The sequence below is a fragment of the Taudactylus pleione genome, unplaced genomic scaffold, assembly GCF_031769625.1.
Source record: "Taudactylus pleione unplaced genomic scaffold, aTauple2 ptg000510l, whole genome shotgun sequence".
In the NCBI taxonomy this organism is placed as follows: Eukaryota; Metazoa; Chordata; class Amphibia; order Anura; family Myobatrachidae; genus Taudactylus; species Taudactylus pleione.
The window spans coordinates 4,600,001-4,612,188 of record NW_028284912.1 but is presented as its reverse complement, the minus strand read 5'-3'; the positions used below and the strand labels follow the sequence as shown (position 1 = coordinate 4,612,188).

Below are 12,188 nucleotides of genomic sequence, written 5' to 3'. Positions count from 1 at the left end.
GTAAACCATTGGGTTTGCGTACAAGTCTGTATCAAGCCCTCTGTTCCTATTTCTTCCGGCTACTTGCACCAGGGCTGCAACTAGGGGATGGGCATGTGCCCTGGGCACCGGCTGCCAAGGAGGGGGCCCCCAGGTAGCTGCAAGGGGGTTCTTGGAGCCATGCACCAGGATCAGCAGGCAGCAACCCTTCAGACACACTGTGCCACCATCATTCTAATCATGTGACGGTCGCAAGCCAAACAGAGCTTGATTGGTTCGCAACCGGTGCCACATTAGGATGACAGCGACGCTGACCGACTGTGGCATAATGTGCTGTAAGGGGCATTACTATGGCATAATGTGTTGTAAAGGGCAAGACTGTGTGGCATAATGTGTTATAAAGGGCATTACTGTGTGGCATAATGTGTTTTAAGGGGCATTACTGTGTGGCATAATGTACTGTAAGGGGCATTACTGTGTGGCATAATGTGCTGTAAGAGGTATTACTGTATGGCATAATGCATTGTAAGGGGCATTACTGTGTGGCATAATGTGTCATAAGGGGCATTACTGTGCGGCATAATGTGTTTTAAGGGGCTTTACTGTGTGGCATAATTGTGTTTTAAGGGGCATTACTGCGTGGCATAATGTGTTTTAAGGGGCATTACTATGTGGCATAATGTGTTGTAAGGGGCATTTCTGTGTGGAATAATGTGCTGTAAGGGGTATTACTGTATGACATAATGCATTGTAAGGGTCATTACTGTATGGTATAATGTGTTGTAAGGGGCATTACTGTGTGGCATAATGCATTGTAAGGGTCATTACTGTGTGGCATAATGTGTTGTAAGGGGCATTACTGTATGACATAATGCATTGTAAGGGTCATTACTGTATGGCATAATGTGTTGTAAGGGTCATTACTGTGTGGCATAATGCATTGTAAGGGTCATTACTGTATGGTATAATGTGTTTTAAGGGGCTTTACTGTGTGGCATGATGTGTTTTAAGGGGCATTACTGTGTGGCATAATTGTGTTTTAAGGGGCATTACTGCGTGGCATAATGTGTTTTAAGGGGCATTACTATGTGGCATAATGTGTTGTAAGGGGCATTTCTGTGTGGAATAATGTGCTGTAAGGGGTATTACTGTATGACATAATGCATTGTAAGGGTCATTACTGTATGGTATAATGTGTTGTAAGGGGCATTACTGTGTGGCATAATGCATTGTAAGGGTCATTACTGTGTGGCATAATGTGTTGTAAGGGGCATTACTGTATGACATAATGCATTGTAAGGGTCATTACTGTATGGCATAATGTGTTGTAAGGGGCATTACTGTGTGGCATAATGCATTGTAAGGGTCATTACTGTGTGGCATAATGTGTTGTAAGGGGCATCACTGTGTGGCATAATGTGCTGTAAGGGGCATTACTGTATGACATAATGCACTGTAAGGGTCATTACTGTATGGCATAATGTGTCATAATTGGCATTACTGTGCCACACACCCTTTTCATCCTCTTTGTTGATGTTTTTTTGTTGTTGTTTGGAGGTGGAGGGGGAGTACCAAATTACCGCCTTGCCCCAGCTGACAAAAATTCTAGTTTCGGCCCTGCTTGCAACACTGAATATACATGTTAATATCTGTACAGGATTTATGGCACTATGCATTGACATCTGCTGTATCACATGTACAATATTTAAATAGAATGATGCATCTTTGACGTCATTAATTACACAGCATAGGTGTGAAAAATAAAATAGAAAATGAAACCAAAAAGTCACGTACATTAAATACATAGTTAGGTATAGTTACATAATATGTGTTTCATATTAATAAATCTAATATTAGACTCAAGCTTTATTGCTTCCATGATAAATCCCTTCTCTCTATACTGATGTGACTGTGTATCAGCTGCCAACGTTGGTCATGGTTACGTACTTTTAAACTCTCCCCGAACCGGCTTGCTTTCATCGTCTTCATTAAATGCGATGACCTGTACGGCGTAACTGCGGTCAGGATCAAGCCTCTGAATGACTGCTCTGCTCGCAGTGTTTTGAAGATTTAGTTGGTTGGTTTTCCCACCTGAACATGAGAAGAACATTAGCTCATATATCTGTCATCATCGCGGAATAACTAAGGGATATAAATGTAATACCGGTAAGGCTGGTACGTTTCATAATTTGGTCATAAGTAGAGTTATGGCACAAAACCGAGAATGACATCCGAGATTAGATTAATCTGCAATACTGACCATTTGGCATGCTTCATTAACTTTTATTCCAAAAATTATTCTGCATAATTAATATGTGATGAAGTACAGCATACATACAAAATGTCCTGAATTATCTCTCCCAGCAACATAGCCGCAAATTTACCATGTAGAAAAACTAGGTGCCTGTCTAGGGGTGCACAACTCAGGGGGCTGTAACAATATACTCTTTGCATGTTTCACTGTTTCCCCAGAATATTATTCTTTTCCTGCTTGCACTTGTATTTTCCCAGTAAAGGCAATGGTACAGTGGGCATTGGATACAAAGTAACACAAGCATTTGGGATACATACTTATTAATTTATGGAACAGTCACACACAGTGCCTAGGAGTCCAAATACGGACTTGCGGCTATATTATGCACGTAATGATATTTCATCTCCCCAAAACTGTCAGCACAATATTTAAGGAACTAACTGCCTTATAAATGGGTACCCACTGGCAGCTGATTTGCATTGAACACTGATGAGACAGCATTTTTAAAACATTATAGTAACTTCTGAGTTCAGGAGGTCATTTCAGGCTGCATTGCGTGCGTGTAAATATATGATCTACGTCTCTATGAATAGTTGGCCGCGTCTATGCGGCCTCACTGCCCCTGTTTATCTGCTTGTGAAAGTAGATATTTTCATTATTTGCAAGCATTTCCCACAGCCCTGTCCCTGGGCGCTGTGATCCATTTGAAATCAGATTGATATCTGCGCCCACTCCTGTCTGAATAGCCTGCATTCTGTCTACATGCCTACAACATGCCCTCAGAACGCCTAGCCTATGGGGGAGATGTTTCAAAGCTTCTAAAGTGAGGAAAAGTGGACAAGTTGACATTAGCAACCGACCAGCTTCTTGTTGGTATTTATCAACTACATTCTATAAAATGATAGCTAGAAGCTGATTGGTTGATATGAGCAACTTCTCCACTTCTCCACTCTTTAGAGGCTTTGATACATTTCCCCTTACGTTTGAAAGCCCAGTAACACCCAAGTGGAGATGCAGCATAGACAGGAGCGTAGAGAGCCTGGCCGGGCCCAGGTGAAGGGGGCGTGTCCTAATAGTGGGAGGTGTGGTCACGCCTCCTTGAGCTAAAGAAAAAACTGTTTTGCAGTGCCCCGTAGCGGCACTGTGTGCTGGGGAGAGGGCCACTGTGAGCCCCTCAGCCCGGCGCAAAGCCAGAGGGGGGTGCGATCAGTTTGATCACTCCCCCCCACAGGCATAGGAGACTGCTGCAGCTCCCAGTCTCCCACTGCAGCGGGCTGCTGTGTGGGTAGGAGGAGTGAGGGAGGGAGGGGGAGAGCGGCGCCGGGCCCCTCTAGCAAGCCCGGCGTCGGGTAAATAGTACCCGCTCCCCCCCTCTCGGTGCCCCTGAGCTTAGATGCCTGCCCCTCTAGCAAGCCCGGCGTCGGGTAAATAGTACCCGCTCCCCCCCCTCTCAGTGCCCCTGAGCTTAGATGCCTGCCCCTCTAGCAAGCCCGGCGTCGGGTAAATAGTACCCGCTCCCCCCCCTCTCGGTGCCCCTGAGCTTAGATGCCTGCGACTCTATACCATGACTGCCAGGGTAAGTGCAACTGCATCTATAGACGCAGTCAGAGTTGGACGGGCCCACAGGGGTGCAGGGAAACTGAGGACCCCAAACCCTACTCTAAGGGGCATATTCAATTGTGTGCGAAAATATCAAAAAACCTGCACCTGCAAGGTTTTTCCTGCATGTGCGGGTTTTTTGCTATTCTATTAGGTGCACGGTTTTTTAAAAAACACGGGTTTTTTTTTTTATCACACACCTCCTGAGCAAGTATGATTTAAGGATAAATCACCGGGACTTGCTCTGACACCCCTGTGACACCACCCCCCACCCCCCCCGAGGACTAATTAAGCAATTGGAAGTATCCAATTAGCTTAATTAGTCCTTAATTACTCACCTTCCTCAGCGCTGTCTTCTGCATCTTCTTCTGCATCCAGCGTCGGGAGCCGGCTCTTCTGCAGCAGGGTGAGTATGTCAGTGTGTGTGTTGTATGTAAGTGTGTATGAGTGTGTGTGTGTGTGTGTGATACCCGGTGCAGTGTGTGTGGGCCCACCGGAATGGGCGCTGGGAGAACTACATCTCCCAGCAGCCCTTGCTCCTCCCATCAGCCCCTGGGACTCCCAGCAGCCCCCTCTCCAGTAAGAAGAGAGAGGGGAAGCCACTGGGAGCTACGGAGACCCGGGCAGGTAAGTTACTTTTTTTTTTTTTTATTTATGCGGCACAGGGTTTTCATTGATGAAAACCCCGCGTCCACTGTTTTTTAAATTGGATCCCGCGGGTATCGGGAGCGCGCATACCTGCGGGATTCCAAAATTGGCTGCAAGGGGCGCAAGGTTTTAGCCTCACTAAACCTAGCGCCCAATTGAATGTACCCCTAAGGGCCAGAAACTTGATGCAGCAGGATCATCTTGGGCAGAGCTGTAACTAAACTTTTTTGGTGCCTTGTGCCAGAAAGAGCATTGGCGCCCTCCCCTCATTTTTTAATTAGGGACATAAGATAGTCCACCTCATGGGGAAGGGCCAGGGAAGAGATAGGGGAGGCCAGGAGATGCTGGGGATAAAAGAAGAGGAAGCTACAAGTGAGAATGATAATAAACAGGAAAATTGACAGGTCTGACAGCGTCCCCTGCCCTGCACTACCCTAGTTACGGCCCTGAACTTGGGTGCTTGATTTGTTTCTATGGAAACTCTACCAAGATTAGCCCTCCTGCCAATCAAAGTGGATGGCCCTGACACACCGCTGTCCACTCCTTTATAAAGGGGCCCTGTTAATCACATGTCCTCTCTAATGGTTGGTCAAGTCCCTCTGTGATGGCTGGCCACACCCCATTAGGTGGCTGGCCACACCCTCTTAAGCTTGGGCCCCTACCAGTATATTTCCTGGTGGGCCCTTCATTACCCAGTCTGACTATGGATGAAACCAACACACCCGCTACACGCCCGTGACTGGTAGACACCCCCATCCTCAGTTATCACCCAGCAGCACCCATCAAAATTGCATGGATCTCCAATTTCAATCTGTGTCCATGTGCGGCAACCATCAGGCCTCGGAACGCTTGCACAGAATTAACCCAACTGACACTTGCGCCCGATGGCTTCCCTGCGTCCACCTCTGAATCCCCCCTCCCTATGTGTCTGGTAATTATTGCCCTGATAGCTGTATATCAGAAATGCAGGCGACCAGCGCTGATGTGGGATATTACAATGAGCAATCGCATTCTGTGCTGCTTTGTCATGGAATTCAAACAATCCTGTTGTCTTGTGACGCTTTGTATCTCATTCACTCTGTAACAACGATGTTTGATGAAGCAAACAGTGTCAGGCCGGGACCCTAATAACCTTCCATAATATTTGTTTGCTGAATCATATGTCAGCTGCCTGTGATGTTAGACAAGGCACTTTGGGAACAATGTACAATTGTGTCCCAAAGACCAGAAAAATTTCAGTGTTGAGGTAGGAGGTTAGTGTGCAAACGCGAATCTTATCAGTTATATGTACTGTCAGCAGGGCTGGCGGAGGTACTGCGGCCTCCTCCATTCTGGAGACAGCGCCCCCTGCGGGTTTTTGCCGGAAGGAGAGGGTGGTGACATCTACTGCTCCCTTTAGTCTTGTAGCTTAGGGGCTCCATGAGGACATAAAAACACTCTCTGAGTCACATATTAAGGGGGAGACTTATCAAAGATTGAAGAGAGATAAAGTGGAGATAGATAAAGTACCAACCAATCAGCTCCTAACTGTCACTTTTCAAACGCAACCTGTAAAATGACAGAAGCTGATTGGTAGGTACTTTATCTCTCTCCACTTTATCTTTCTTGAAGCTTTGATAAATCTCCCCCCTAGTATTTTTGCTGCCCACTAATCATTGATGCCACTGGGGTATCTATCAGGGGCACAGGACCTGCGGTGCACACAGGTCCCTGAGTCAAGGTGTGCCCACACTACTCACCCTGCACCCATTCAATACATACTTGCCAACCTTTTGAGTCTGCGGGGGGTGGGGCTTGTTGGAGAAGGGCGGGTCTGGGCAGAGGTGGTTGTTTGGGGTGCGTGGCGGAGCGAATGTGTCATCGTTATCCCCGCCCCCCGCTATGCAATGCTGAGACTAACGGGGGCCGCAGCCACGATGATGCAATTCAATGCAAATTGCATCATCAGCCGCCTGTGCCGCCCACCTCGCTGGTGACGTATGGCCCCAGCTCCCGACTTTTCCACCTTTCCGGGTGGCTGGGAACGCCATCCGATTTTTGGGAGCCTCCCTGCCATTCCAGGAGGGTAGGCAAGTATGATTTAATATAGTCACCTCACGATCGCCTCTCCAGGAAAATGACACCGGCGTCATTCTCCTAGAAATATGCGCATGAACGAGCTCCAGCATGAGGGGAGAGCACACGAAGCTGGCACATGGATCCATCCCCTCCTATAAATCAACCCCTGATTGGCGCCCTAGGCATCAACCACCGCTGACCTGATGGTAGCGCTGCCCTGACTTACAGAGATGAGAATTAAACGATAAATACATTTCTCAAGTGATCACAAATGAATCCAAGCTTTTATGCCTGGAGAAAAAGCTGCGATTAGTGCCAGCGAGGGGAGAAGATAGTGGTATGGTATGTTGACATTGAGAATATCACCAGAATGTCAACATGTTCTGAATGGCAACAGTCAGAATGTCGACATGGATGTTATCTCGACATGTTCATCAAGTCGGTAATGAAAATGTCGACATAGCATTTTTGACTGTTTTAGCCTAAATCTAAATGTAGCATTAAAATACTATATCGACAGTTTTTGACTGTTGACATGTGCAAAGTCGACATAGTGAACACATCAACATTTTCCTGTATGTAGGCTTGTTGCATGTTAACATAATGTCTATCTCGTCATTCTGATTTTTAACATTCAGAACATGTTGACATTCTAACTGTCGACATTCTGAATGTCGGCATTCTGACCGGTTACTGCCTTTTGTACCTTTTGGATGGACTTTGTATAGCAAACTACCAGGAATAATGTAAGAAAAAACAAACAATCTGCATTGTCTTTAGTAGACAGAAAATAATTAATAGTCAGTGTTATTAATAGCTCTCTAATATCAACTTGCTCAGACTGTTCACCTCGGAACATAAGTCCAGGGGCCATTATTCTGGGGCTACGAGGAAGGTGGCTTAGAGAACCTATGGCATTTCTGACAGTCACAGGGCCCCAGCTCCAAGTCCCTGACCTTATTTTAGGTCCTGACTAAACGCACATCTAGGCCACCATAAAATACATCAAATAGGTCTGTTGTTGACTCGAGATCAAGCTGGAATCCAAGAGCCCTTTTAAAAGGACAGTATCAATTAATTCAGTATTAACAAAATGTGTCAAAAGGGGGCCTATTCATCATCACTTAATTGTCACAAAAGCAGGTAAAAAAGCACATTTTCACCTGCAATTGTAACAATTAAGTATTCGGGCCATTCATTAAGAAGGTGAAGCAGGAGATATCACAGATATCTCCTACTTACCTTCTGTTTGCGGAATGGCCCGTTGTCCACATACACTACTATCACAGATATCTCCTACTTACCTTCTGTTTGCGGAATGGCCCGCTGTCCCCATACACTAGTATCACAGATATCTCCTGCTTACCTTCTATTTGCGGAATGGCCCGCTGTCCCCATACACTAGTATCACAGATATCTCCTGCTTACCTTCTGTTTGCGGAATGGCCCGCTGTCCCCATACACTAGTATCACAGATATCTCCTACTTACCTTCTGTTTGTGGAACGGCCCGCTGTCCCCATACACTAGTATCACAGATATCTCCTACTTACCTTCTGTTTGCGGAATGGCCTGTTGTCCACATACACTAGTATCACAGATATCTCCTACTTACCTTCTGTTTGCGGAATGGCCCACTGTCCCCATACACTAGTATCACAGATATCTCCTACTTACCTTCTGTTTGCGGAATGGCCCGCTGTCCCCATACACTAGTATCACAGATATCTCCTGCTTACCTTCTATTTGCGGAATGGCCCGCTGTCCCCATACACTAGTATCACAGATATCTCCTACTTATCTTCTGTTTGCAGAATGGCCCGCTGTCCCCATACACTAGTATCACAGATATCTCCTACTCACCTTCTATTTGCGGAATGGCTCGCTGTCCCCATACACTACTATCACAGATATTTCCTGCTTACCTTCTGTTTGCGGAATGGCCCGCTGTCCCCATACACTAGTATCATAGATATCTCCTACTTACCTTCTGTTTGCAGAATGGCCCACTGTCCCCATACACTAGTATCATAGATATCTCCTACTTACCTTCTGTTTGCAGAATGGCCCGCTGTCCCCATACACTAGTATCACAGATATCTCCTACTTACCTTCTGTTTGCGGAATGGCCCGCTGTCCCCATACACTAGTATCACAGATATCTCCTGCTTACCTTCTGTTTGCGGAATGGCCCGCTGTCCCCATACACTAGTATCACAGATATCTCCTGCTTACCTTCTGTTTGCGGAATGGCCCGCTGTCCCCATACACTAGTATCACAGATATCTCCTACTTACCTTCTGTTTGCGGAACGGCCCGCTGTCCCCATACACTAGTATCACAGATATCTCCTACTTACCTTCTGTTTGCGGAACGGCCCGCTGTCCCCATACACTAGTATCACAGATATCTCCTACTTACCTTCTGTTTGCTGAATGGCCCGCTGTCCCCATACACTAGTATCACAGATATCTCCTACTCACCTTCTATTTGCGGAATGGCTCGCTGTCCCCATACACTAGTATCACAGATATCTCCTGCTTACCTTCTGTTTGCGGAATGGCCCGCTGTCCCCATACACTAGTATCATAGATATCTCCTACTTACCTTCTGTTTGCAGAATGGCCCGCTGTCCCCATACACTAGTATCACAGATATCTCCTACTTACCTTCTGTTTGCAGAATGGTCCGCTGTCCCCATACACTAGTATCACAGATATCTCCTACTTACCTTCTGTTTGCGGAATGGCCCGCTGTCCCCATACACTAGTATCACAGATATCTCCTGCTTACCTTCTATTTGCGGAACGGCCCGCTGTCCCCATACACTAGTATCACAGATATCTCCTACTTATCTTCTGTTTGCAGAATGGCCCGCTGTCCCCATACACTAGTATCACAGATATCTCCTACTCACCTTCTATTTGCGGAATGGCTCGCTGTCCCCATACACTACTATCACAGATATTTCCTGCTTACCTTCTGTTTGCGGAATGGCCCGCTGTCCCCATACACTAGTATCATAGATATCTCCTACTTACCTTCTGTTTGCAGAATGGCCCACTGTCCCCATACACTAGTATCATAGATATCTCCTACTTACCTTCTGTTTGCAGAATGGCCCGCTGTCCCCATACACTAGTATCATAGATATCTCCTACTTACCTTCTGTTTGCAGAATGGCCCGCTGTCCCCATACACTAGTATCACAGATATCTCATACTTACCTTCTGTTTGCGGAATGGCCCCATCCACTAGTATGGGGACAGAATTCATCAAGCTCTGAAAATATTATATTTTCGGAGCTTGACTGCGGGGGGCTTTTGCCATCTTCAGATGGCGAATAGCCCCACTTGGGGTTCGTAACCCGCTCTTCCCTATGGGAAGTAGGTCCGGGATGCGAGAAGGGATCCTTTTGGATTCCTCCTTCCCTGTCCATCTCCTTCTGCCGGACGTCGGGGCTTGTGTGCGCATGCGTGACCTGTAGGTCGCACATGCGTACCGCCGTCACTGCTCCGACAGGAGCAGTGAAAAGATTCACTGTTCCGAAAAGGAGCAGTGAAGCCTTTCGCGGGGCAGCTGATTTCACATCACATCGATAATTAACATCATGAATAGGCCCCTAAGTGTCTTTGCACTAGATTAGTTGTGTTTTCGGAGATGTCTAGTGACTGGTAATCACTTTATAGATGGCCATTAAAGGTTATGGTGCAGCCTACCTAATATAGGGGATAAGTACACAGCAAACGTTTGTTAAAACACATTAGCACTGTTGCTTCCATTTCTGTGTTGCTTAATTACATCACCTCTTTATTAAAGCGCAGAATATCAGATAATAAGGACCGTGTATAATGTGCTATACAGACAATACATTTCTCTGGTTATTGTGGACCTTTTGTGATCTCCGGAGAGCAGCAGTAGACGTCTTAGTAGTTTCCCGGCTCAGCGGCATCGGCTGAGTACAAATAATTCCCATCTGATTGCCGCAATGTAGAATTTTACTCTCTCGCTCCGGCCTGTGTTCTGCTCCAAATTGATGCACTCTGAGAAGTTCTGGATGATGATTATTAATCTGTGATCATCTTCTGTCACTTCCCCTTTCCTGTCAGATTGATTACAAATCACTTCTCACCTCTTTAATTCCCTCCCCTCTCTACCATGGGATTGGCTCTTTGCCCCTGTCCTCTCCTTTCTTATTGGCTTCTGTCACCATCCCTCTCTGATCAACTCTTTGCCCCTCCCCTCTCCTTTCTTATTGGCTTCTGTCACCATTCCTCTCTGATCAACTCTTTGCCCTTCCCCTCTCCTTTCTTATTGGCTTCTGTCACCATTCCTCTCTGATCAACTCTTTGCCTTTCCCCTCTTCTTTCTTATTGGCTTCTGTCACCACTCCTCTCTGATCAACTCTTTGTCCCTCCCCTCTCCTTTCTTATTGGCTTCTGTCACCACCCCTCTCTGATCAACTCTTTGTCCCTCCCCTCTCCTTTCTTATTGGCCTCTGTCACCACCCCTCTCTGAGCAACTCTTTGTCCCTCCCCTCTCCTTTCTTATTGGCTTCTGTCACCACCACTCTCTGATCAACTCTTTGCTCCTCCCCTCTCCTTTCTTATTGGCTTCTGTCACCACCCCTCTCTGATCAACTCTTTGTCCCTCCCCTCTCCTTTCTTATTGGCCTCTGTCACCACCCCTCTCTGATCAACTCTTTGTCCCTCCCCTCTCCTTTTTTATTGGCTTCTGTCACCTCCCCTCTCCTTTCTTATTGGTTTCTATCAGCACCCCTCTCCTCTCCTTTGCTTATTGGCAGGTATGAGTTTAAAAAAAAAGTCACTGCTTTGCTATATAAAGTAATGAGGTGTTCCCAGGCATGACCACAAAGTGTTATTTGAAAGGTCTTTTAAACATTTCTGTATTAGGAGACCTGAAAAAATGGTGGTAGACAGAACATGTACAGGGTTGGACTGGCCCACAGGGGTACAGGGGAAATCCCCGGTGGGCCCCACTTCCTGGGGGCCCTACCACTTGCTCTAATGTCAGTTTCAGACTGTGCACTTGAACTATACATTGTTATTCTATTAGAGGGTCAGTTAATGGTCACTAATGTCTGTCCAAGCTTCTGTGGGGGCTGACCATGCCCCAAAGCATAGGCCCCTACCACTGGATAACCCCAGTGGGCGCTTCATGCTCCAGACTGACACTGCATGAGTAGTAGTACTCACATTAATATAGGTGCAATGTATATTTGCGAAGTAGGAGCATAGCTGAGAAAGGAGCTTCCCATAGGTGTCCCCACTCCAGTGAAAGCTGCTTGGGGCAGTAATAAGCTGTGCACCCTGTGGAATCTCACTCTAGCACATGTATTCTGTCAATTTTAAGTTAAATGCTCAGAATATATAATACAATCTGCTCTACTGACTGATGGCAATGATTCAAATGAAATAAAAGTCAGAACCTAGGTGCTATACATAAAGCAGTGCCAAAGGAGGTACCCCTTAATGTCAGATAGTGTATCACCAAAGCATTCTACTCCCCCAATGGGACCTCAATGCCCAGCGTAATACTGTCACTGTTTGCTGTTTTTCCCTTCACTTCAGTATTTCACCGCAGGCTGGCCATACCCCACTGGCACAGCTGAGTACAGGGAGGGGGGGCGC

At 46.5% G+C, this 12,188-nt stretch overlaps 1 protein-coding gene across 3 annotated transcripts in view; it reads right to left on the bottom strand.

Moving 5' to 3' along the window:
• The window catches only part of COL14A1 (collagen type XIV alpha 1 chain), a 254,844-nt gene that overhangs the window by 209,549 nt on the left and 33,107 nt on the right, over window positions 1-12,188 (bottom strand). For 2 of the 3 annotated variants that reach the window (XM_088450204.1, XM_088450205.1), the window contains exon 4: window positions 1,927-2,070. The exons of the other annotated variant lie outside the window; for it this stretch is intronic. In XM_088450204.1, the coding sequence (XP_088306330.1) occupies window positions 1,927-2,070 (144 nt within the window). The remainder of the gene's footprint in view (window positions 1-1,926; window positions 2,071-12,188) is intronic. 3 annotated transcript variants of the gene reach the window in all.